The following is a 25,659-nucleotide window of genomic DNA, read 5'->3' on the forward strand; positions in this document are numbered from 1 at the left end:
AAAATTTACAATCTAAGACTAACCCAGTTTTTTGTCAGTTTCACCACCACTCTTGCAAGGTAAAGATTCAGAATCCCTGCCAGAAAGGTTTGATTACAGCATTCAGTAAAGATTCCAAAACTAACACCACTGAATTTTGACTTAGTGGGAGAGACTCACTCTAGCAAGACTGAATTGTGTTAGTAGGTCTTTAGTAACTCCAGAGGTCTCTGAATAACTCCCCCCTCAACCCAGGAACATGATGGGGCCTTTTTCTGCAGACCAAGCAGAAGCCTTGGATTTAGGGGCCATTGCCTTCTGCTTCTGACATCCCATCCAATCCTTTAACTCCCTCCTTCCATTAAGCCACAGTAATCAGGGGAGTATCTGTATGTGGCTACACACAGAGTAGCCTCAGAGAAGGTGAATGGGGAGGGGATAGCAATATGAGCATGACTCCTCCAAGTTCCTATGACATGACAGCCCAAGATCTCAGGGCATCACTAGGGTTGGACTCCCCACTAGAAAGTGCACCAAGACAAGCACCTATGACAACTTTGTTTTAACCTCCAGTCATGTTCATCACCATCTGGTGAGAGCATCTGCAGCTACCATGCACCTCAGGTGGTCACATTCTGGCTCACCTGACATTCGAGTTTGGCTGAGAAGTTGGCTGCCCTGGTTGAGGTGATGGCTGTGGCTGAGGAGGTGGTGGCATTGACTGGGGTGTCTGCGCTTGCTGGACAGGTGACGGAGACGACATCATGGTAATGCTGCTCTGGCTGACCTGAAATGGGAAAGAATACATTCAACAAAGAAGAGAGCGGATAATGGGAACCTATCTAAAAAGGCTTTGGCTATGGTGAAAAGAGCATCCTCTGGACTCTATAAGAAACAGAAAGTGTTAGTTTCCTAAACTCCTCCATAAAGAGAGCACTGCCAGTACCTCACATTTCTTTCTTGGGGCATCCATGGGAATGTTTCACACCAACAGTTGAAACTCCAAAAAACATGAATTATTCTGGAGTCAGATATTGAGTTCCTCCTTCTTAGATTAAAATAGCAAGAGTTTCTTCTGAACTATCATTTCCTTTATTATAACAAGATCATGGAGGACTGGCTTGAGAATTTACGACCACAATAAAAAACCCATCCTTATTTTTGCTTTCAATCTATATTCTTCAAACCCTTTTCTTATTTTTTGGCTACTGCATCCAAATCAGTTTTCTTTAGGAGGAGGGGGAAGGAAAGGACAATGTATGGAGAGTGAAACGTAAGACTCTTGATATTTAAATTTGAAAGCCTGGGGGAGCCAGAAAAGTTTTCAAGTGGTTGGGATGGGGTGGGCAAAGGGGAAGTTATTTTGGTTTTACAGATAGGATCGGGTTGCATAAACCCAAAGGACAGAAGGCTCAAGCGGGGGAGAGTCTTCTAAGAAGCCCCAATGACTTCAAATCTACAACCCTTGGCAGGAGAAATTCTGTGTACAATAAAGTTTGTTCTTCAACTTGTAATCATAAAGTGATGAAATTAAAGGATGTGGATTGAAATAAACCAATTTATTCCTATAATCTTGAGGTGTTAACTCAGATAAACAAAGGTAAGTTGAGTTAGTCTACAAGACAGAACATCATGACATCACAGTATCCCATGAATTTACCATGAGTCTTCTAATGCGATCTTGATAATCAGCCAACTCAATTTCTACCATGTGGAAAGCAGAGAGCACAAAAATTCCATTCAAACACTTCAGGTGCTCTGTAGATTTGCTCCTTTCCCTCACTAATTCAGAGCAAGCCCACTATTGTCACAGACCACACTGAATGCAGCAAACATAGGAAGCATGGCATGATCTACCATATGCACCCAAAGGGTCACAAGGTATTCTTGGCCTGGAACAGCAGATCTTAAGGGTACAGAAAGAGTTAAAGTTTTCCTAACTGGCTGTCCTCTCATTCTCTTCTACCTCTTACACTGCTTACAATGAGCCAGAACGTGAAGGTTACTATAATCCTACATGTAGTGTTCCAGTGAGCTTTGGACTTTAGTAAAGTGCCTCCCTCAGCACACAGGGCACAGCAAAATAGCAGGGAAAAGACAAGTGCAAAACTGAAGGGACGGAGATTCTAGACAAGAAAAAGTAATGAGCCCAAATGATCTAGCTAGATGGAAATCCAGGGCCTTTCTGAACCAACAGACACTCTACTAGTTGATAATCCACTAAGGTACAGCTTAAGGTTCATGGCAATGCAACATGTTATGGTCTCATTTCTACTTTCAGTAACACCATTCCTTTCCCACCCACTCCCCCATGACTTTAATCAGGGCCAGCTCTAGGCACCAGCAAACCAAGCACATGCTTGGGGCAGCAGAATTCCAGGGGCAGCACACTGAATTGTTTTTTTTTTTTTTTTTTGCTTCAGCAGCTGTGCTCTCGGAGCTTTTATTTATTTATTTATTTGCTTCGGCAGTTGGGCTCTCAGGGTTTTTTTTTTTTTTTTGCGCTTGGGGCGGCAAAAAACCTAGAGCTGGCCCTTCTTTAATACAGGGTTTCAAGACTTCTCTTTCCAGATGCTTTGAGGTAGCTGAGTTACCTCCCTTTTCTCCATAATAAGCAATGAGGCTATGCTCACTGGTTTTCATGGGAGGGGAATATTTGCTAGTCTCTCTTCCCAGAAGCTGAAGAACGATGCTTGGAATTAAATGGCGTAATTCTGCCTCTCATGGAACTTTTGTGCCCCGAGAGCTCAAGTGAAGGAAGAAGGAAAACGTTTCACAGAGAGTTCCCCCTGCTTTCACTCCCAGTCTGCCCCAATGCACAGGTCCTCTCTTCTTGGCACGTATCCCTTCAGAGCACATCAAATAGTGTGAGCTGTTGAAGAGCAAAGGACTGCCTCTGCAGTGCTCCGAGCTTAGGACCAGACCCTCATCTCCAGTGTATGGGATCCTTCTCTTTAAACGATTGTATACGCACTGTACAGCGCCCCTACGACACAATGGCAAACTGAATTAATGCTTATATCCTGTTTCCTTTCCCAGCACTACCCGTTCCCACAAGGTATGAGCACACACAGAGCACTTTCCCTCCTTTAAAACCAGCCTGCAACCCCTGCTGGAGTCAAGTGGGGAAGCTGCAGTCTGGTGCTTGACACTCAGTGTGGTTATGACATTTTCATATATTCCAAGGCCATCTTCTAGTCTGACCTCCTGTATAAAAAGCTCCTGCCTCCTCTCTAGCAGGAATCCCTCTGCTAAGAGTACAGTGCTTCACGAGATTCAGGTCAGGCCTGTGCTGAGCACCGACCTCTTCAGTCCATCCCCACCAAAGCTTTAGTTATCGACCTACTTACTTTCCCAAGGCTGCTTTGGTGCTTCAGGAATCTTCCCCTACCAGAGGCCATCTTATGCATTTGTAATCTTCTGACTCCTACACTGCACTATTCCCAGGGAGTAGGATTATATTATACAATAAACAAAACCTCCATTTCCAGGATGTGATCTTTACAGCTGACTCAGACTAGCTCTGTGAAGTCCAGCTCAATTGGACTTTAGTTTTGACACAGTTTGCACCCCAAGAGTGCAGCGAATCCAAGCTACCCCGTTGCTTAGAGAGTAGCACATAATGCTGCCATGTTCTTTAGGGGAATCTCACCAAGTAGTAAAAACACTTTTGGCCTAAAGGAAAACTCTAGCAATCAGTTACCTAACAATACTTATTTTTTAATGCTTAAGCCAGTGAACAAAACCCTGTAGCAAGCTGGATTCAAGTTTATCACCAAGGGCCCCTGCTTTGCTGGCAAGACTGAAAATTCTGCAGAAACGTCAAATAAGCTTAACAAACAGGTTTTCATATTCGCAGTTGGATCAGTATCTGTCCTATTAATTTGATATTAAATTCAATTTTACTTTATTCCTAGATTTCCAATGTGCTTTTTGTACCAACATTTCATAAGGGCAGTGTAGCAGTCAAGGCTACTGGAGATTGTAGCAGATCAGGAGGGGAAGCTGGGGATTTTGACACCAAAGAATATGTAGCAGACAGTTTGGGATTAGTATACTGGCTCTTAATTTATCAGAAACACTTGGCTAAACATTAATAAAATAGAAAAGAACTATTTAATCTGACATTTAAATTACAATCAGTAGGCTTCAGAGTCGACCCAAATGAGGTAAACGGGGAAGCTCACACCTCGGTTATTGTTTTAGACTTAGCAAGACCGCACTGACATTTAATTAGTGTTTCATGGCACTTCAGTCACAAGTGCTAGAAGCCTAACATTTTTTAGATGAAAGTTTAAAAAAAAAAAAAAAAACTGAGCTCAGTTCTGAATTTGGTGGCAAGTTCAATAGCCATGAAATTGTTGAGTACTAAGCCCTACCAGCGATTAATAGCGCAGCTGCATTCTGAGCAAGATCCAGAAGCTACTCTGCAAAGAGACAATCAAGTCTTGTGGTGCCAGGGGCACATGCTGTGTCTTGTAGGATAAATCAAAAGCACAGTCTGGACAACAAATATTTTTTATAACAAGTCCACATTTGGTCCTTTCTTGGAAAAGTGTTATCAAATATGACACCAAGTTTCTTAACTTTAGTACTATTTCCAAATTAATCTTTCAGTTATTGAGATCAAGATAGACTTATGCAGACTACCAATAATCAGCTACAGCCAGAAGTAGGGCTGTCAAGTGATTACAAAAATTAATCATGATTAATTGCGCTGTTAAACAATAATAGAACACGATATTAAATATTTTGGATGCTTTCTAGATTTTCAAATATATTGATTTCAATTACAACACAATAAAAAAGTGGTCACTTGATATTTATTTTTGATTACAAATATTTGCACTGTAAAAAACAAACAGCATTTTTTAATTTGCCTAATACAAGTACTGTAGTGCAATCTCTATCATGAAAGTTGAACTTACAAATACAGAACTATGTACAAATAACTGCAATGTAAAACAATGTAAAGCTTTAGAGCCTACAAGTCCACTCAGTCTTATTTCAGCCAATTGCTCAGACAAACAAGTTTGGTTACAATTTGCAGGAGATAATGCTGCCCGCTTCTTGTTACAATGTCACCTGAAAGTGAGAACAGGCATTCTCATGGCACTGTTGTAGCCTGCATCGTAAGATATTTACGTGCCAGATGCGCTAAAGATTCATATGTCCCTTCATGCTTCAACCACCATTCCAGAGGACATGCATCGATGATGGCTTCTGCTCGATAATAATCCAAAGCAGAGCAGACTGACACATGATCATTTTCATCATCTGAGTCAGATGCCACCAGCAGAAGGTTGATTTTCTTTTTTTGTGATTCGGGTTCTGTAGTTTCCGCTCTGTGTGATGCTCTTTTAAGACTTCTGAAAGCATGCGGCACACCTCAGTCCTCTCAAATTTTGGACGGCACTTCAGTTTCCTAAACTTTGAGTCGACTGCTGTAGCTATCTTTAGAAATCTCACATTGGTACCTTCTTTTCATTTTGCTAAATCTGCTGTGAAAGTGTTCTTAAAACGAACAACATGTGCTGGGTCATCATCTGAGATTGCTATAACATGAAATATATGCCAGAATGTGGATAAAACAGAACAGAAGACATACAATTCTCCCCCAAGGAGTTCAGTCACAAATTTAATTAACATTTTTTTTTTAAAATGAGCATCAGCAGCATGTCCTCTGGGATGGTGGCCGAAGCATGAAGGGGCATACGAATGTTAAGCATATCTGGAATGTAAATACCTTGTAACGCTGGCTACAAAAGTGCCATGTGAACACCTGTTCTCACTTTCAGGTGATATTGTAAATAAGAAGCAGGCAGCATTATCGCCTGTAAATGTAAACAAATTTGTTTGTCTTAGTCCTACTTCTTGTTCAGAGAATTGCTGAGTGGACTTGTAGGCTCTGAAGTTTTAAATTGTTTTATTTTTGAGTGCAGTTATGTAACAAAAATCTACATCTGTAAGTTACACTTTCACAATAAAGAGATTGCACTACAGTACAGTACTTGTATGAGGTGAATTGAAAAATACTATTTCTTTTATTATTTTTACAGTGCAAATATTTGTAATAAAATATAGAATCATAGACTTTAAGGTCAGAAGGGACCATTATGATCATCTAGTCTGACCTCCTGCACAACGCAGGCCACAGAATGTCAATCACCCACTCCTGTATCAAACCTGTGTCTGAGCCATTGAAGTCCTCAAATCATGGTTTAAAGACTTCAAGGTGCAGAGAATCTTCCAGCAAGTGACCCACACTGCAGAGGAAAGCGAAAAATCCCCAGGGCCTCTGCCAATCTGCCCTGGAGGAAAATTCCTTCCTGACCCCAAATATGGTGATCAGCTAAACCCTGAGCATGTGGGCAAGACTCACCAGCCAGCCACCCAGGAAATAATTCTCTGTAGTAACTCAGATCCCACCCCATCTAACGTCCCATCACAGACCACTGGGCATATTTACCGCTAACCGTCAAAGACCAATCTTATTATACCATCCCCTCCATAAGCTTATCAAGCTTAGTCTTGAAGCCAGATATGTCTTTTGCCCCCACTGCTCCCCTTAAAAGGCTGTTCCAGAACTTCACTCCTCTGATGGTTAGAAACCTTCATCTATTTTCTAGTCTAAACTTCCTGATGGCCAGTTTCTATGCATTTGTTCTTGTGTCCACATTGGTACAGAGCTTAAATAATTCCTCTCCCTCCCTGGTATTTATTCCTCTGATGTATTTGTAGAGAGCAGTCATATCTCCCCCTCAGATTTCTTTTGATTAGGCTAAACAAGCCAAGCTCTTTGAGTCTCCTTTCATATGCCAGGTTTACCATTCCTTGGATCATCCTAGTAGCCCTTCTCTGCACCTGTTCCAGTTTGAATTCATCCTTCTTAAACATGGGAGACCAGAACTGCACACAGTATTCCAGATGAGGTCTCACCAGTGCCTTGTATAATGGTACTCTACTGGAGTATCTCTTATCTCTACTGGAAATACCTTGCCTGATGCATCCCAAGACCGCATTAGCTTTTTTCACAGCCATATCACATTGGTGGCTCATAGTCATCCTGTGATCAACCAATACTCCGAGGTCCTTCTCCTCCTCTGTTACTTCCAATTTATGAGTCCCCAGCTTAACAAAAATTCTTGTTATTAATCCCAAATGCATGACCTTGCACTTTTCACTATTAAATTTCATCCTATTACTATTACTCCAGTTTACAAGGTCATCCAGATCTTCCTGTAGGATATTCCAATCCTTCTCTGTATTGGCAATACCTCCCAGCTTTGTGTTATCGGCAAACTTTATTAGCACATTTCCACTTTTTATGCCAAGGTCAGTAATAAAAAGATTAAATAAGATTGGTCCCAAAACCGATCCCTGAGGAACTCCACTAGTAACCTCCCTCCAGCCTGACAGTTCACCTTTCAGTACGACTTGTTGTAGTCTCCCCTTTAACCAGTTCCTTATCCACCTTTCAATTTTCATATTGATCCCCATCTTTTCCAATTTAGCTAATAATTCCCCACGTGGAACTGTATCGAATGCCTTACTGAAATCGAAGTAAATTAGATCCACTGAGTTTCCTTTGTCTAAAACATCTGTTACCTTCTCAAAGAAGGAGATCAGGATGGTTTGGCACGATCTACCTTTTGTAAAACCATGTTGTTATTTGTCCCAATTACTGTTGACCTCAATATCCTTAACTACTTTCTCCTTCAAAATTTTTTCCAAAACCTTGCATACTACAGATGTCAAACTAACAGGCCTGTAGTTGCCCGGATCACCTTTTTTCCCTTTCTTAAAGATAGGAATTATGTTAGCAATTCTCCAGTCATACGGTACAACCCCTGAGTTTACAGATTCATTAAAAATGCTTGCTAATGGGCTTGCAATTTCATATGCCAGTTCCTTTAATATTCTTGGATGAAGATTATCTGGGCCCCCCAATTTAGTCTCATTAAGCTGTTCGAGTTTGGCTTCTACCTCGGATGCAGTAATATCTACCTCCATATTCTCATTCCCATTTGTCATCCTGCCATTATCCCTAAGCTCCTCATTAGCCTCATTAAAGACTGAGAAAGTATTTGTTTAGCTATTGGGCCATGCCTAGATTATCCTTAACCTCCACTCCATCCTCAGTGTTTAGCGGTCCCACTTCTTTCTTTGTTTTCTTCTTATTTATATGGTTATAGAACCTTTTACTATTGGTTTTAATTCCCTTTGCAAGGTCCAACTCTACATGGCTTTGGCCTTTCTCATTTTATCCCTACATGTTCTGACCTCAATAAGGTAGCTTTTCTTGCTGATCACTCCCATCTTCCACTCCTTGTAGTCTTTCTGCTTTTTCTTAATCAGCTCTGAGATGCTTGCTCATCCAGCTTGGTCTACAACTCCTGCCTATGAATTTTTCCCCCTTTCTTGGGATGCAGGCTTCTGATAGTTTCTGCAACTTTGACTTGAAGTAATTCCAGACCTCCTCCACCTTTAGATCCCCAAGTTCTTCAGTCCAATCCACTTCCCTAACTAATTTCCTTAATTTTTTAAAGTTAGCTCTTTTGAAATCAAAAACCCTAGTCAGATATATTTTTATCCTTCCATTTAGTTTGAACTGAATTAGCTCATGATCGCTCGAACCAAGGTCGTCCCCTACAACCATTTCTTCTATGAGGTCTTCACTACTCACCAAAACCAATCTAAAATGGCATCCCCTCTTGTTGGTTCAGCAACTACTTGGTGAAGGAATCCATCAGCTATCGCATCCAGGAAAATCTGAGCCCTATTATTATTATTATAAAGTGAGCAGTGTACACTTTGTATTCTGTGTTGTAATCGAAATCAATATATTTGAAAAAGTAGAAAAACATCCACAAATATTTAATACATTTCAATTGGTATTCTATTGTTTAACAGTACGATTAATCGCAGTCAATTTTTTAAATCGCGAGTAATTTTTTTGAGTTAATCACATGAATTAACTGTGATTAACTGACAGCCCTAGCCATAAGCTATTTTCTACTGCTGTTCTACCCAGCAGCAACATGTCTGAAGACAAGATAATGGCAACACATCCAACAAACAATATTAGTCAAGCATTTCTCTAGGGTACAGACCAAAACCACAGCATCCATGGGACAAGCAGAACTAGATATTTTTCTGCAATCTTAATTGAATTTCGGGGGATTGGTTTTACTCAAAACTTCACACTGTGGGACGTGAGCTACCCAAACACCTGCCCAAGTCAGTTTAGTTTTTAAAACATTTTTCCCATCACTGCTAACTGATAGTCTGTTCATCCCACTACATTTTCCAGGAGCTATTTTCATTCCAACTGGTGCCACATGTATACGTTCCCCTCTTTCACTGGCCTAGGCTTCCCCAGTTGTCCAATACTACAGGACATAATTTTCTGAAATCGACACTTACAGTCTGCACCTAATTCATTTGATGTCAAGAGTTAAGATGTCCCAGCAACCACTGACACAATAGCACTAACAGGCCAATATACAGAACAGGCAGCTGGGCTAACAGACTAAGGATCTCTCTCTCACTGGTGATCTCACTTTAATGGCTGGATGAGACACTTAGGGCTAGTAGTGTAGCAACGCCTACTGACATTCTTCTTTGACTCAAGTAATTCCAACTACAGAACAATTAGCAGGATTAAAAGAATTTTCCAGTTCCAACCAGAAAAAAAATGGCATTGAATAAACATGCCAGAGCCTGCATCTTTCTGCAGCATGTGCCACCTTATCCAACACCTTACTTTAACATGAAGTGTACCTACTAAGTGTGACACTTCAGCAGCAAGAAATACACCGTACAAAGGACTCAGGACTTATGGGTCTCAGACACTCCCAGAGCTCCAAGGCCTGCTAGTAAAGGAAACTCAACACACAATACTGGGAGGATGGCAGAAGTGTCTTGTCACCCGTTAATAGGAGAAAGCAATATGGAAACTGGAGCTGCTGGGCAGGTATCAGTGTGAACATAGACGTGCAGCTCATGAGGCCCAGGGAGTCTGTCTTTATACATGCAAAGCCAATCAAGCGTTGGGATGAGCAGCAGAAAGAGTTGATCTCCGCTTCAGTGTCACTGCAGGAGATAATTTTAAACTAAGAGATTCACCCAGGGCTGAGCACTACAGAACAGACGTGCATGGTTTCATAACCAATTCATAGAGTTGAAGAGGGACTGTGTTACTGTGGCAATGCTAATAAGTAGATGAGCACCGAACTCCTTTTCTGTGTCCTTCTAGTTTTCCCTGTTCATTCCTGAGATGGCATATGCTGCGCAAGTGAAATCCAAATGCAAGCAAAGCTAGTGCTGGTCCGGTTCTGTTATGGAAGGTATAAGAGACTCACACTTTAAGATCAGAAGGGACCACAGAACCTCACCCACCCACTGCTGTAATTGACCCATAACCTCTGGCATATTCTGATCCAACACTTCCCAAAATCAACTGGAAAGGGGCCCGGTCAGCCTTTTCACTGAGGCAGGTCCACAGGAAAGGTGCAGCTATGCTTACTCCAGCTACATATCTTTGAATGGACTGGCAGAACATGGACAACTTCCTGAGTGAAAGAGGGGTAGGAAGTGCAGCAGAAATCCAGAACTGTAATTTGGGTGCATAATCATGTGCAGTTTTATTTTATTCAAAGATTGTAACTTGCAGCTTTACCAGGAGCTTAAAGTAGTAACATTTTTTTCTTCAGTTCAGGGACATTTCAATTAGGGGCATTCCATATTTCTTACACTATGTCCTAATCATCAATTGAAACTGAAATTGGCCAACTGTATTACTCATGAAAGAGGAACTAACACTAGCGAGAGCAATGCATAGTAAGAAGAGGTGTCAGGCAAGCTTCCCAACACAACTCAGCCAATGCCTTGCACTCTGGCCCATGACACTTACTATATGAGTCCTGGGGCCTCTCCTCAGCAAAGACTAGCCATGCAGTGGTTTTGTGATACATGCAAAGATTAAGCAGAGACCAGAAAATTCGATTCATTTGAGACCTGAACCAGATATGAACATGGAAGTTTTAAACATGCAAATAATGTGAATGGTGTCACTTTTGCAAAGCTTTATTCAATACTTCAAGCTTTCAAAAAGCTTCCATTTAAAGGAGGAAAGGTACACTTTGGACAGTCCTGCTTAAAAAAAACAAACCCAACACTACGAGTGGCTAAGAGCAATTATCTGCACGTAGTATTTTGATGAAGACAAAAGTGAACTTTTAGTTTGATGAGCACTAAATATAACCCAAGTACTGAATGCCTTGTACAATCTCTGACACAATGCGCTTCAACTCAGTAAATACCTGTGGCATTTGCTGTCCGCCCAAAGGAATGGAGCTTGCAGGCGTGGCAGATACAGCGGTGGTAGGCGGGAACCGTGGTCTTATTTGCATCCCACCTCTGGCCATAGTTGCGGTGATCATCTTTGAGGACAGAGGGACAACAGACAAAAGTAATCGCAAAACAAGAAATGCAGTGCACTGGCAGGATGAGAAGCACATGCAACCTCCGGAATGGGACTCAAGTGAACTTTTCTCCAGATAAGCCTAATAAGCTAGTTTATGGATCCAACCCCCTGCTTCATATACTCTATATCTCCATTTCTAGAGGGGTAATATCTAGATTCAAGTATATGGGAAAAGGCCAATTATATAGAAGCATAATTTGGTTGAAGGGGGTTCCCAAATTTTGCCTGACATCTTGAATTTCTAATTTAATATTGGAATTAATGGCTCTAAGACTTATCAAGAATGCTTTATACAAGCTTCTTCAATTATATATTGTCACAAGTCTTGGTTTCTGATGTCCTCTACCATATTATGGATTCATCTGAGGATTTGAAACCCACAGCAATATTTGTACACTGCATCTTTCCACATTAATGGAATGACAGACATTTCAACAGTAACTGCTGATAAGAATCCTCCAATGAAGCCTGTGATTTAGTGACCAAGACTTCAGAACCAACCAACCTATGGCAGTATGACTCCAAAGAGACTTCCAACAGAAAGGACTTCTAGGCTTTAGATAAAATACTCCCTCCTTCCTCCTGCAATCCCCAGAATAGGTGAAACGTATGGTCAAAACTAAAGCTTGAGTTCCCTTTGGGTGAACACCCATCCTCTCTGCTAAATAAATAGCCCTAAGGCTTCAGGCCACTAACTTTAATTAAGTACTAAAGTTCTAACTTCAATAAAGTAGGCTTCCCTCACAGATATGTTCATCTCTTTTCTTGGTTTCCAAATTATAAGGACTCAAAAGAATCAGTTGGAATATAAACACTGCTTAGGACAGATTTCAAGGGTCAGCACTAGAATGCATTTATTTTTAGAAGTAGTCTTAGGGGTGAGCTACTCCTGGTCCCAGAACATTCAAATCTCCTTGCAGGCTGCTGGGTCTAGAAACCATAGTTTTTTTATAATGGCTTTAAATGCTGTAATTACAAAGAATGTGCTGTGGATCAGAAGTCTGATACAACAAGTAAAAAATTAGCATATTGTGGCACATTCTGCTACTGGGATTCAGGGAATTTGGGCACAATTTGTGCATATCAATGAGGAAGAGCTCCTTTTCATTGCTTTTCACGTCTATAACAGACAGAGCGCCAAGTACCCTTTTTCTGATCTGCATACTACTAATTGGTGCTAGCAGGACCTAACTAATCCAGGTGTGAAAGAAGTCTCCTTTTATTTGAATGACTGTGGGCATTCTTGCTTAGTGTTCTGTGTCAATGAGTTGAAGCAGCCAGCAACATGTCTCTAGAGAGTCAGAGAATGCATGTGCTTACAATTGTTAAAATAAATAAAATTAAATTACAACACAGCAAGACTGAGAAAGGAAAGCAATAACTGATAAAAAACCAGCATCAAATTCAGCACAGCTGTTAGTTCACAACATCAGAGCAATGAGGTCTCTTTCCATCCAGGCAGTGAGGGATGTCAGAGACAGGATTTCGGAAGGTAAACAAATGAGAGAACTTCAGATACCACACACACATGCACATGTACAAATACAGCATGCAACAGCCACCACAAGCAAACAACTGAGCATTGGCACAAAGCACAGGTGGATGCTACAGAGTGCAGTGAAGAGCTACAGTGTCAACAGAAGAGCTGGTGGAGCAACACAACCCTAACAAAAAGGAAAATGCTGGCAGAATACATATCCCTCAAAGCCTAGTCCACCCATCCCACGGACTCACATGTGCACACATGAGGGTCCAGTAATGTATGTGAAAACCCATGGATGCCATGCTGAACCGCATGTACCATCTTGGTCCTGTTTCTCATGCCACACCACCAAAGTGAGTATTAGATATCTCCTCCAGAATCAATGAAATTAGATGCAGATTCACTGTTAAGGAGTCTGGCTAACCATGAAGCAACAGAACAAACTCCGATTCAAAGGCTTACAGCTGGTTGGTGGTTTGCTTTGGTTTAGTTTGTTTTTTTAAAGCATGTGCTGCTGGAGAGGAAGGGAATGTACTGTTAGAATTATACCAATTCCATGATCTTCGAATAAGGAATTCACCTTCTGACACCTTTCCAGGTGTTCAAAAAGTTCATTATAATATTTCCAGTGAGTAGGGTCCCCTGCCCATTTGGTATGTGAGGGAAGGAAAGGAGTTCAAGAGACTACTGTTGCTTTGTGCAAGCAACTACAGGACATCAGCATCACATTTACAAGACTTATTGTGTAAAAATGGAAGACATTGCTGCTCCAGTGACACTGCTCTGGGGCTTCTGGAGAAAAATTTATACTGGAGGCAAAACAAAGCTACGTTTGAGATACCCTCACTGGGAAAATCAGGACAAATTAGTTTGTGAGAAGGGAGAGAATCCTTCCTAAGAGAAGAGGGGAATAAAGAAAGGATTCTTCCCCTGTCTAAGATATAAATCCTATGATTTGATAGTATCAGTCAGTCAGGATATAAGAACTTGAGTCTTAAAAAAAAAACCCAGATTTGTTCCAGATGAAGTCTGATTCCTTGGTTTGAGGATTCAGAATTCCCCAACTATCCAAGTTTGCATCATGTTGGGATTACCAGGCCAGCTCCTTGGCTTTCAAAGAGCAACAAGCAAATCTGCATTCTGAGCAACTGGAAGAAGTCAAAGCAGAACAGAGTGTCTTAAACTTTAAACTTAAGTTCAGGTTATCATTCATCTTTGTGTGGTTTCCAGTGTGATCTTATGTAGGCTCTGGCCATTAGGACACTGCTTACTTCATTCATCTGCTCAGTCTATGAGCACAGTTACAGTCTCATAAAGGGTTGGAACATAAGCAGCAGAATGCTCGTGTGTGAACAAAATCACTATGACAACTTCAGAGAAAAGTCAAATTCTTGCTTCCACACTTCATCCATGTTAGGATTTAGAAATGATTTTAGCTGTACCCAAAGACGCTGAACAGAGACTTAAATGAAAAGGACACAAACATACTGGTGCTCCTAGGTGCTATGATAATACAAATAACAATAGCAGCATTGATCCAGACTCCCAGACCATTTGACAACCACAGGACATAAAACTAATATATAATGAGGCAAGTGTTATGATAGGGTATGCTTATAATAAAACTTCCTCAGAATAGAATCTAGAATTCAAGGAAGCTTTACAGAAAATTTTAAGGAAGTGGTGTTAATGGAATAAAATTAATAGGAGGTAACATTTACTCTCCAAAAGCTGTTCTTTATAAACCCGAGAAAATCCAATCAATGCTCTGATGTCCAGAACTGTATTGACATATTCTACCCTTCTATAATCTCAAAACTAAACATTTTACTATATAAAACATTATTACACAAAGTACACGAAATATGTTTAGTTATTGGACAGAAGAGAATTAATTGAATTTTAATTGATTTACCTTGTATCAGTATGGACCTACATGGAGTTTAGTGAATAAACCTGCCAGTGGGGTTTAGAAAGCTTTCAGCAGCCCTAATTTATGACAGACGCTGAGTTATACTTTAGTTTATCCCATATGGCAATGTAGCTGTGATGCAAAACCAGCTGTCAACCACCATCACCTGAAACTTTCCAGATGCATTGTGGTATTAAGCAACCTGTATGGGGAAATTCACTTAACGGGGCAGGAAGTAGGATGCCCCCATATAAAAACACAACCCATTTGCTGGACAGCAACACTAAATTAATGACATGACAGCTGTCCTGCTAGCCACCCTAACTCCCTGTAGCTCCCACCTGGATATTATTCACAAAACAAAACAAAAAGAATAGTTTTAAAAAGCACATGTTTAAACTGCAATGAATGGGTTCTTGCCACTGCACTTACCATTGCTCATCTTTCATCTGGTGTGAACATAATGTAAGAAATATAAAAGGCCCAGTATAGAAACAGAATGTAATGGCCTAGCAGAACTTCAGCATCAATAAGAAAAGTGGCTTTGGGTTATCGTAGGCCACTATTCCTAGTACAGATCCTAAGGGATGCAGGTGAGAAGAACCGTCAAATGTTACAATTCACGCTGTACACAAACTTTAAACACTGAAGGGGTGCAGGATGTCTACGCCATTACTTTTGCACTGGAGGCAGCATGAGACAGTGCACAGGGAGTCAGGAGAACTGGATTCTATTCCCAGCTGTGCCATTGACTGATCCTGGACAAGACACTTCACCTATGTACCTCAGTTTCCCCACCTGAAAAAGTCCATAATTATACTTACCCGTGTTAGTAAAAGACTACGAATGAAAAGCATTAAGCATTATATGAGACCCTTAGGGAGGATGGGTTCAACTCAAGCCCAAGGAGTCTTCCCCATTTAGCCTTGGTGCTGGGCACACATAGGAGCACAGCCATTGACGCTAGAGTGTACTGCCAGTTAAAGAAATTGAATTGTGCACCGGACAACAAGCCTTCATCCAACACTTCATATGCGACTCACTTACACGTGCCATTTATCTTGCGAGTTCACATTCAAAATGAGAGCTATTTATATCTACCGTCCATTTTACTCAGAATGAGAGGGGGGAGGAAATGATGGAACAGAGAAAAGTGGGGGGAACACGTCAGTACCTCCACTATTACTTTTGTGTTTGGGAGATGGAAGGGAGATCACATCTGAGTATAGACCAGCAGTCACCAGTTCATAGTAGAGAGAAGTTCATGTGACAAGGCAGTCTCCTAAGAAAGTGTTATGGAAATAGAAGTGAAACACTCCAGGAACAGTTAGACCCATCGCATGACTACAGTAGATAGTCTTAATGTGTGCTGCTGGGTCACTCCAGGCAGCAGTATCTGACCTACTAGAGACAGGCATGCACAAAAAGGGTGTCAATGAAATCCTGCCTCTGACTCACAGCAAAAGGGAAACAGTGCATAATCACCCATACCGCCTTCGTAAGGACAACTGATGTCAGACCCCTCCTGAGAAAGCTACCAAAAATCCATCTCCATGCTCAATTTTAGCATGCACTTGCTACAGGCCTGCACTAGTGACATTGGCTCCATGGGCCCTTACCTGCCCTGAAGCTCCCATCTGAGCAGCCTGGGCCTGAGCCGCTTGGACTGCTGCCGCTGCCTGCTGCTGCTGCTGCACCAGTTGAGCTCTTACCTTGAATATTTAAAGAGAGACGGGGGTAAGCAGGAAGAACTGGTTATGGCGGATGTCACCTTTCCACAGCATTTAGATCAACCATCTTACTAACGCCTTCACGCAAACAAGACTGTCAGCTATGCATTCACACTGGGCCAGCGTATGACTCACTGCATGAACACAAGCAGCTAGCTTAGAATAAGCCTCCCCACTGCTACACACCTGATACTGACTTTTCTTTGTGGCGTCTTCTCTACACTGGCATTCCTATAGGCAGGCTCAATTGCCACTTGGACTTTGCCATGGCAAACAATTAGCTTTGCTAATTTCACTCAAGTACACAATATTCGATGCCTGCCTGCGGCAGCTGGTTAGAATGGCGTATTGCTCTGGAACTGCTGCATAAGTGCGACACACAAACTACTCCTAGATTAGCTGCCAAGCCCCCACCTTCAATAAGGCCAAGAGTGAAGTAGAGTAGAGCTCACAATTAAAACTTAGCTCTCCTGCTTAGTAACGCACAGCCTTCCCTAGCTTGGTTTCCATAGCACTGAACAGTAACTCAACAGTAAGAAAATCTGCACCATTAATAGCATTCGCTGACTCTGACTGACTGAAGCAATACTAGGTGATTTTGATTTTTGTACTTCATGGAGGATCTCTCTGTCTTCAACCGATGAACTGTGATTTTAAGAGAAGTTGCATCGAGTGACAATCATCCTTGACAAGTTCAACCAGAACACGACAGTCAGCAGGGGCAGATTGGGCTCTCTTTGTTGCACCTTCCCCAAGCAGAAGCAATGCCAATGGGGCCTCATGCTGCAGTAGTGAGAGGGCTGACACGTACACACATGTACTAGGACATTCAATGAAGCTTGCTCATGTTCTAGCATTCACCAGAATGTAATGTTATAACTATATAAAACAAGATCTCACCCATCTCCTTGTCCCACCAATAGCAACAAAGGAACTGAATTTCAACTAGCTTCTCTATCCAGCATACCAAACAATTTCATAGACTAGCTAACAAACCTTGGGATTTTAGCAAAGAACTATGCTGTGCTGGCAAGCAATAAAGCAACACAAGTTAGTGGTTAGCATTGTTATGCATGCACTAGGTTAACAGCTAGCCTCTGAACGTGTTACACTATTTCACATCTCTGCTATTAGCACTAACAAAGCTTATTTATCAAGGAGGACTTTATTTCTCTAGAGGCTCATGGAATACAGAACCATATGTTTTGGGTCTTTAACACACTTACCTGCATGGCTTTTAACTGCTGCTGGGTAAAAGGTACAGACATGACCTGACTAGGGATCTGTCCTGAGATTGCCTGTGCCTGAGAGACCATGGGCTGGGGCTGCGACTGTGGTGGAAGCTGAGACTGTTGGGCCTGAGCAACCTGCTGCTGTTGCTGTTGTTGTTGCTGCAGCTGTTGCATCTGCTGCTGCATGACTTGCTGAGATGGCTGCTGCTGTATCTGTTGCGGTGGTATTTGTTGTTGTTGTTGTTGTTGCTGCTGCTGCTGCACCTGCATAGCCTGAGCTGCCTGCTGCTGTAACTGCATTTGAGCAATTCGCTGTAGTTGCTGCTGCTGTTGCTGCATCTACAACAGGAAAAGCCGGGATCAAGTTCACGTTTCCAGCAATGCAATGGTGTCTTTAGTTTTAGAATGAAAGCCAATGGCCTGCAGGCAGCATTCTAACTCATCATACTAAGTTAAAGCATTTAGCCCAGATGAAAAGTCCTACCCTTTGAGCCAGCCTCAGGCTTTGAACAACTCACCTTCATGCAGTTTATATTCTAATTTCCCTCTCCAGATGGGCACAAAGTCATCTGCTACCACTAACAGACAGTTTCAAGGTGAAGGTACCCAGCCCTCTAGCTTCTCCGGCATAAAAGATCACAACACACTTCTCCAGACTGTTATCAAGCTAATGTCAGCATCACCATTTACCTACACCTGCACAAGAACAGGACAGCATCAGCCTCTTCTACTGGCATGCATCATCTTTAGGCATGCCTCATATTTCTGTATTGCAAATTTTTTTAAGTGACAATGAGTAATTCACACAACTGAGACAAAACAGCTACTATTTCTAGAGGAAACTCAGGGGGAGGGAGGGAGGAGAGTAGGGTGTCAACTCCAATTCTCTCCTACATCCCTGACCTTCTCCGAAGCAGACCAACATCATCCTGACATTTAGGGCATGGCTATACTTGCAGATGTAGAGCGCTGGGAGTTAAACCAGCCTTCGGAGACCGCAGCAGGGATAACGCTTCTGTGTGTTTACACTGTCAGCTAAAAGTGCACTGGCGTGGCCACTTTAGCAGCTCTTGCAACACCACAAAGAGCAGTGCATTGTGGTAGCTATCCCAGTGTGCAAGTGGCTGCAAACGTGCTTTTCAAATGGGGGTGGGGGCCTGGAGTGTGACAGGGAGTGTGTTGTGTGTATGTGGGGGGAGAGACGGTGTGTTTTGGGGGGCTGAGTGTGTCAGCATGCTGTCCTGTAAGTTCAGACAGCAGCAGACCCTCCTCCCCCCCTCCCACTCACAACAGCAGCATTCCACACTAATGGTTTGCTTTGTCCCGGAGCAGATAAGCACGTCAGCTGTCAGAAATGGAGCTTTGAAAGGGGATATCCGCAGGCCTGCAGCCAATTTCAAAACGAGAAGAGTGGCCACTTGATTTCAGGGGATTATGGGACATTTCCGGAGGCCAAACACAGCGCAGTAATGCAACACCTTGCCCACACTGATACCCGGGCGTTTCAGCCAGGGCGCAGCAAGCTTTATGCGTCTCGTGGAGATAGATTACCAGGAGCGCTCCAGCTTCAGAGTCCAGGCGCTCTACGTGCCTTGCCAGTGTGGACAGCTCAGGAGACAGGGCGCCCGGGGCTGCTTTAATGCGCTCTAACTTGCAAGTGCAGCCAAGCCCTTGGACTCAAACCAGAAGGGGACAAATATTTAGCGTCTTTCTTGCTAGGAAATATCAGTCTTCTCTAGGATAGAGCACACTGCGGCCAATGAACTCTACCAATCCAAGCTGATGCCTTGCCAAGAAGCAGAAGCATGTTAAGCCCTTCGCGGGGAGAGCTGACACTTCATACTGCTATGCAAGCCAGAGCTCTGGAACGGTTCTAGTTGACCAGTGGCTGATAGCACACGACCAATCATGCCCGTGTGACCGCTTCGCTGCTCAGTACCTGCTGCTGATTCTGCTGCTGCTGCTGCTGCATCTGCAGTTTGAGCATGTGCTGCTGCTGCTGCTGCTGGGCTGCTTGCAGCTGCTGCTGCTGCTGCTGCTGTGCAGCGGCCGCTGCTGCCGCCTGCTGCTGTTGGACCTGGAACTGCTGTTGCATGGCCGACTGCTGCGCCTGGAACTGCTGCTGCTGCTGCTGCTGCAAAGCTGCCTGTTGCTGCTGAAATTGTTGCTGCTGCTGTTGCTGCTGCTGCGCCATCTGTTGCAGTTGGAGCTGGGCTGTAAATCAGGAGGCGTTTGTACAACGTGACTGACACGTAGACAGCTGTCCAACAGACAAGCCTGGTGGTCTCAACCGAACTCTTTTTACCAGAAAATTCCAATGCATGCATCTGATGAAGTGGGTTTTAGCCCACGAAAGCTTATGCTCAAATAAATGTCTTAGTCTCTAAGGTGCCACAAGGACTCCTCGTTCTTTTTAAGACACCTTGGTGTCTTTTATAGCACACATTTGTGATGGGAGCAATTGCATGAAAGCTCGTGCATTGACCCATTATAGCCTCCCATTTCCAGATATATATTTAAACATTTGTTATTGGTATTATCATGGCATTTCTCATCACTATTACATCTAAGCCTCAACACTTTGGCTGACTCTGAAATCTAATTAAATAGCTTAAGAACTGCAGGGAGGAGGAGGAGGGTGGGCTCATTCAAAGGTCTCACACATTGGTCAAAGGAGGAGCTGTTCGAATGGGCTCTGAAAGGAGCCTCATCCATTAGCTATCTGCCAGAACAGCGGAGGCCACAATATGAGGTGATATAAAGCAAGGAAGGTAGAAACAAAACACTAAGGATGTTCAAGAATTAAGGTATTTTGAGAGGAAGGAGTCTACTAGTCGGAACCAGACTCTTACTCAGAATACTCCACCTCAGTCTCAAATGCAGTTGCAAATGAGTCCAGAACCAAGTAGCAAGTGGAAAGCCACAAATTTTAAGTATAGAGAGACAGACAAGGTGGGCGAGGCAATATCTTTTATTGGACCAGCTTCGGTTGGTGAGAGACAAGCTTTCAAAGAGCTGAAGAAGAGTTGGTCCAATAAAAGATATCACCTCACCCACCTTGTCTCTCTAATATTCTGCAATCAACACAGCATGCAAGTATAGCTAGGGCATTTATGGTGGGGGTGGAGGTATCTGAAGGCAAACCCTCCCTTTCCCCCTGATTCAAATCTGTTTTTCCCATATCAATGACAAGGGGTGAGATGCACCATAATCCCCAATCCTCCTGCCAGGAGCAATAAAAACAGATCTAGGGAGTATTGTGTAACTTTCTCTTCCTTTCAGCCTAGAAAAGGGCTCTGCACTGGAACCCTAAACTGACTTAATTTCAGAGGATGGGAGCACAGTGAATACTTACTCTGTTGAGTAGCTGCAGAGACACCAGACATACCATGGGGGGCCATCCCAGAGGTTCCAGGAGGTTGCTGCCCTGGAAGGCTCATCTGCTGGCCCATTGGCCCAAGTCCACTCATCCCACCCATTGGTGCTCCTTGAGCTCGTGAAGCCATGCCCATTCCAGCTGCTCCTGCTGGGGGGCCGCCTGTTAGATTCTGCAGTGCATTCATGGGATCTGCGAATACAACATCATTACTAAGAGAACAAGATGAAGACTTGTCCACTGAAATAGTTCTCCAGGCTGTGGAGCCACAAGAAAGTTTTGGCCTAGCGGACTCAGCATAGGATTAAAAATCCAACCTGAGTTCTACACTCACAATTCTGCCACTGACTCAGAGGCTTTACATAAATCGGTCTCCATTTTTCCATCTGTAAACTGGGGACACCAGGGTCTGAGGATTATTTAGGGGTTTGTGAAATGCTTTAAATATGCAAAGCACCAAATAAACACTAAATATATATTAACAAAAGGGAAATTTTTAGTCACCACTACTCTAAACAGATATCCAGGTACACAGGCAAGACAGAGCTTTGTATTACCACATGGGAATCATGGCCTGTAACTCCAGGAAATAAGAACACACTGATGTGATGGATCCAAGTTAGGCCCCTTCTGCCCCAGGTTAAGGAATGGGAGTGCTTAGGAGACCAGGTGTTCAGCCTGAAGGACCTTGCAATACACTTCCTCTAGACTGCACACTGAAGCTTCTCCACACACTTCTCAAATACTCATGTTCAGCACTCCTCAGTCAGAGAGAGGGTGATAATCTGGGGTCTGGGGCTAGGGAAAAGGAAATGCAAACAGACTTCTGAAGGAGAGAGCATTACAAGCGTTTCAGGAACATTGTTATACTGGTGTTCACCAAGTGTGTAATATGTGTCTTCCTCCTTAAGGGTATACATCGAAGAGGACATAACTTTAGAGCACTCCAGAGTCCTGGCATTAACATCTACTGTGCAGCACATCTTTAACCCAGGCTAGGAAGAGGTGGCAACAGATAATTGGTGCCTCACCATATACTCTCTTAAAGGGGGATTAATATAGTTATAGAGGAGATTCCTTCGGTCACATGCAGAGTCCACCAGGACACAGTTCCTGCTGACAGGACTACTCCATAGACTTGTAATGCAGAGCAGGTATCAAGCTCATACACCAGTGAGGACTGCAAGAAGGTAAGCAAGGAGGAACTCAGCTACTTCCTGCTGGAGAGTCCAATTCACAACACTGACATCTGTTGAACAGGTTTAATAACATTTAGCACCAACAGACAGTACATAGGTGGAATCAAATGAGTGTTCCACACAACATCCATATGTGAAGAGTCCAGAAGACTCACTAGAACTTTCCTCTTCACCACCGTATGCTTAAGAATTTAAGTTGCCCTCCTTTGCTGCACGTATGCAGTATTCCCTCCCTTCCCACTTCATATGCCACCAAAAATACTGACCATTTTTCATTTAGACTAAAAAAATGTTCTTACCACTGACGGAGGCCTGAGATTTCTTATTGTCTAGAAAATAAGAGTGAATACATACACAAGTTATAAATTTTGCTGCATTGTGTTGAACAGGTGACTGTAAATACATGGCAATTTAAACTGTTATTCCCAACAACCAATGTATTAATAGTGCAAAAAATTGCTTCCCATTAGTTACCCCCATGCCAATGTGCCTTCAAACATTTTACCCAGATTCCCTACCCTAGTAGCAAGCCACAGAGCTAGAGAGCTCCTAGTTTACTTCCTCATCAGGAATTTAGCATCCCAGCTGGCCATGGAGTACTGCTGCAGACATGCTCTGTAATGTCAATCATTGCCACCTATATTCCACACGCTTCTGCCAATGTAAGAGTTCTGCAAATCAGATTTCACTCTCAGGCGTCAAGATTAATGCTTGCTTTGTGAAATTTTCTACAGAATGGGACAAGCATCTGAGGCAGTTCCTCTACACAGCTTCCTGGCGCAGTGTATGACAGGTGGCTTCTTCTAGCAGTTCCACACCTAGGAAGACTCTTAAGCACTTTGAGACGGTTTGTTCCATTCCAGAGACTTATTTCAGAAGGAATAAAACTAAAAGGAAGGGCAGATATCCTAATTCAGGATTCCATGCTGTGGATAAAATTTACTTTAATATCAAATGGATGAATGCTTTTTAATTCATTTGTAAATCAAAGTAGAGCAAATAAATGAAGCTCAGCCACTTTGTCTTCACAGCATTCAGGTTGTGGTGGAAATGGAGAGGCACGATGACCTCAGAAAAAACATTTGTTGAAATGAAAAGTGGAGATATCAAGAACTTTCTAGTGGATTCTTCAGTTTTAGACAGACATTGTGAAGATTACACATTCAGAACCTGGGCACAGATCCAGCAACAGAGACTACTGAAGCAACTTCTGGAGAATGCCAATCAGAACTAGCAGATTCAAGCCACCCAGAAAGCTAGCACTCCTATAATTAACAGATAAATATAAGGATTACTTACGAATGTCTCGAAAATGGATAATAAGTCTGGCCACAAGAGAAAGATATTCCTCCTAAAGTTGAAAACAAGAAACAGCTTAGCACAGAATGGGGAAGCAACGCACTCCATGACTCACTGTTTCCCTTCCTCACATTGCCACTCCCCCAGTGTAACAGAAGGGTCCCTCCTCCTTCAGGACTGGTACGCTTTTCATAACAGTCTATGATCTGCTCAGGAACTGAAAGGGGTGGGTACGTTTCTAATGAAAAGGTCATTGTGTTTAACTGTGCAAGACAGGATAGGAGGAGAAACAGCAAATGCTGGGTAGAAGAGGTAGACAACTACCAATACAGCTGCATACTAGTGGTACTGTATATATGTTTATATACCGACAAAGCTACGTCTACACTTGAAGTGCTACAGTGGCAAAGCTGCAGCTATGCCACTGTTGCTTTTTAAGTGTAGACACTGAATACAGCAACGAGAGGGGTTCTTCCATTGCCATGGGCAGTGGGTGAACCACCAGCTAGGGGAGGCTAGCCCCCGGCCTGGCCCACCCCTTCTGCCTGAGTCCCCTCCCCCCCAGCCCAGATTCCCCCCCCCCCCCCCCCCAAGCACCAGGTGGGTGGGCTGCGCATGACCCCCTTCCCCCAGCCAATTGAGCACCAGGCGGGCAACCCCTCCATTCCCAAGCGGCTCATCCCCCCTCCCCACCAGCCCCACATTGGCAGGCGGTGCGCAGCCCCGTCCCCTCCAGCCCTGGGTGGTGTGGCCCCAGTGCCGGGCCCCCCTAGCTACCGCAAATCCCAGGCGCCCTAGTTCCAGCAGGCTTCCCTTCCCGGAAGAGGAGCAGCCTGCCTGGGCTGGGGCAAACTAGCAGCAGGAGGGGGCCTCTGGATGGAGCATGGACAGGGCCACGTGGAGCTGTTTGGGTAGGCACAGCCTTCCCCTGCCTATTAGACACACTCCCCATGCCCATTGCTGTAATTAATTCACCTCCTGGAGAAATGGTAATGCTATCTACACCAGGGGTTAGGTTGGCATTGCTATGTCTCTCAGTGCTTTCACATCCGAGAGCTGTAGCTATGCAAATATAAGTTTTCAGCATAGACCAATCTTTACTTAACTTTTGAGTGTAGATCTGGCTTAAGTCAATCCAGCTACACTGCTTGGGTGTGAAAAATCCACAGTCCTGAGCCATGTAATTAAGCACAAGTCATGCTAAGCTGTAGATAAAGTGAGTTCCATGCAGCTAACGGCACCTGAGTCGATGAGACCTTATAAACCACACTCCTGTGTTCTGCATGGTCACTGGAGACACTGTTGTATCTTTTGCGATAATAGGAATTTACCATATTGTCTTTGCCAAACATTTTACTTCACACAGTTTTTTTGTGGAGTGTGCAAAGCACTTTGGTTCCCCACTCAGCATTAAATGCTCCTGTATAAATTTAACATAGTTTATGCAGGTGTCCTGGCCAGATGTTGCTAGAAAACTAGATGCATTTGGGAACCTGGTTTATCTACTCCCAACACACAGAATTGGAAATACATGGAAGTGCCTTACCCGAGTTTTGGCCTTCATAAAAACATGATTCTCCATATCTTTGCTGGATTTATTGTGGGCTACACCAGCCTTCCTCATGGCCTCCTCACTGCAAAACAAGAGACAGAACTCACGAAGGACATTAACTGAGGGCAGCAGAAACCCCCTTCCCTACCTAGGGAACACATGGATGGCAACTTTTCACCAATGAATCACTGACAAATCCATCCATACATTAAACATAAAGGAAACTAATTCCATTGATTTACATGCACAATCTGATTAACATCAATAGCAGATAGCCAGCACATCAATAGAAGGAGTCTCCTCTAATTAGTCATTTACCTCCTTGCTAGAAAGGAAGAAACTAGGAAATACCTCCCATCAGGTAGAGATGGTATGAGATTCAGCAACTCATCTGAACCATCTTCTCCTG

General features: G+C 43.2%; 1 protein-coding gene across 4 annotated transcripts in view; it reads right to left on the bottom strand.

Moving 5' to 3' along the window:
• MED15 (mediator complex subunit 15) overlaps positions 1 to 25,659 on the bottom strand; it is a 45,048-nt gene that overhangs the window by 7,961 nt on the left and 11,428 nt on the right. For 3 of the 4 annotated variants that reach the window (XM_054006155.1, XM_054006154.1, XM_054006156.1), the window contains 9 exons: positions 25,245 to 25,332; positions 23,699 to 23,750; positions 22,699 to 22,728; positions 21,180 to 21,392; positions 19,764 to 20,038; positions 17,819 to 18,163; positions 16,482 to 16,574; positions 11,304 to 11,423; positions 624 to 766 (listed from right to left, as the gene is read on the bottom strand). In XM_054006155.1, the coding sequence (XP_053862130.1) occupies positions 624 to 766; positions 11,304 to 11,423; positions 16,482 to 16,574; positions 17,819 to 18,163; positions 19,764 to 20,038; positions 21,180 to 21,392; positions 22,699 to 22,728; positions 23,699 to 23,750; positions 25,245 to 25,332 (1,359 nt within the window). The remainder of the gene's footprint in view (positions 1 to 623; positions 767 to 11,303; positions 11,424 to 16,481; positions 16,575 to 17,818; positions 18,164 to 19,763; positions 20,039 to 21,179; positions 21,393 to 22,698; positions 22,729 to 23,698; positions 23,751 to 25,244; positions 25,333 to 25,659) is intronic. The other variant, XM_054006157.1, reaches the window with a different exon arrangement.

This window comes from Malaclemys terrapin, chromosome 16, assembly GCF_027887155.1.
Source record: "Malaclemys terrapin pileata isolate rMalTer1 chromosome 16, rMalTer1.hap1, whole genome shotgun sequence".
In the NCBI taxonomy this organism is placed as follows: domain Eukaryota; kingdom Metazoa; phylum Chordata; order Testudines; family Emydidae; genus Malaclemys; species Malaclemys terrapin.